Raw genomic sequence first — 288 nt, 5'->3', positions numbered from 1 at the left:
AGCGGCCGCCGCTTGTCCCCCCCCCGCTCAGGCGCTTCGGGACGAAGTGTGCCGCCTGCCAGCAGGGCATCCCCCCGACCCAGGTGGTGCGCCGGGCCCAGGACTTCGTTTACCATGCTTCGTGCTTCGCCTGCATCGTCTGCAAACGGCAGCTGGCCACCGGCGACGAGTTCTGGAGGACAGCAGGCTGGTCTGCAAGGCAGACTACGAGACGGCCAAGCAGAGGGTACCCCTTTGCGCCGTCCCTCCCACCCCCCGAGGGCAAGAGGGAGACGGCCCGGGGCCCCC

At 70.1% G+C, this 288-nt stretch overlaps 1 protein-coding gene across 1 annotated transcript in view; it reads left to right on the top strand.

Moving 5' to 3' along the window:
- Window positions 1-288, top strand: part of LHX3 (LIM homeobox 3) — a 14,444-nt gene that overhangs the window by 7,876 nt on the left and 6,280 nt on the right. Inside the window, 2 exon segments of the mRNA XM_009280658.1 lie at window positions 32-171; window positions 174-226. Of these exon segments, the coding sequence (XP_009278933.1) occupies window positions 32-171; window positions 174-226 (193 nt within the window).

Source organism: Aptenodytes forsteri, unplaced genomic scaffold, assembly GCF_000699145.1.
Source record: "Aptenodytes forsteri isolate BGI_AS27 unplaced genomic scaffold, ASM69914v1 Scaffold68, whole genome shotgun sequence".
NCBI lineage: Eukaryota > Metazoa > Chordata > Aves > Sphenisciformes > Spheniscidae > Aptenodytes > Aptenodytes forsteri.
Note: the sequence above shows the minus strand (reverse complement) of the source record. Positions and strands in the feature narration are given on the sequence as shown.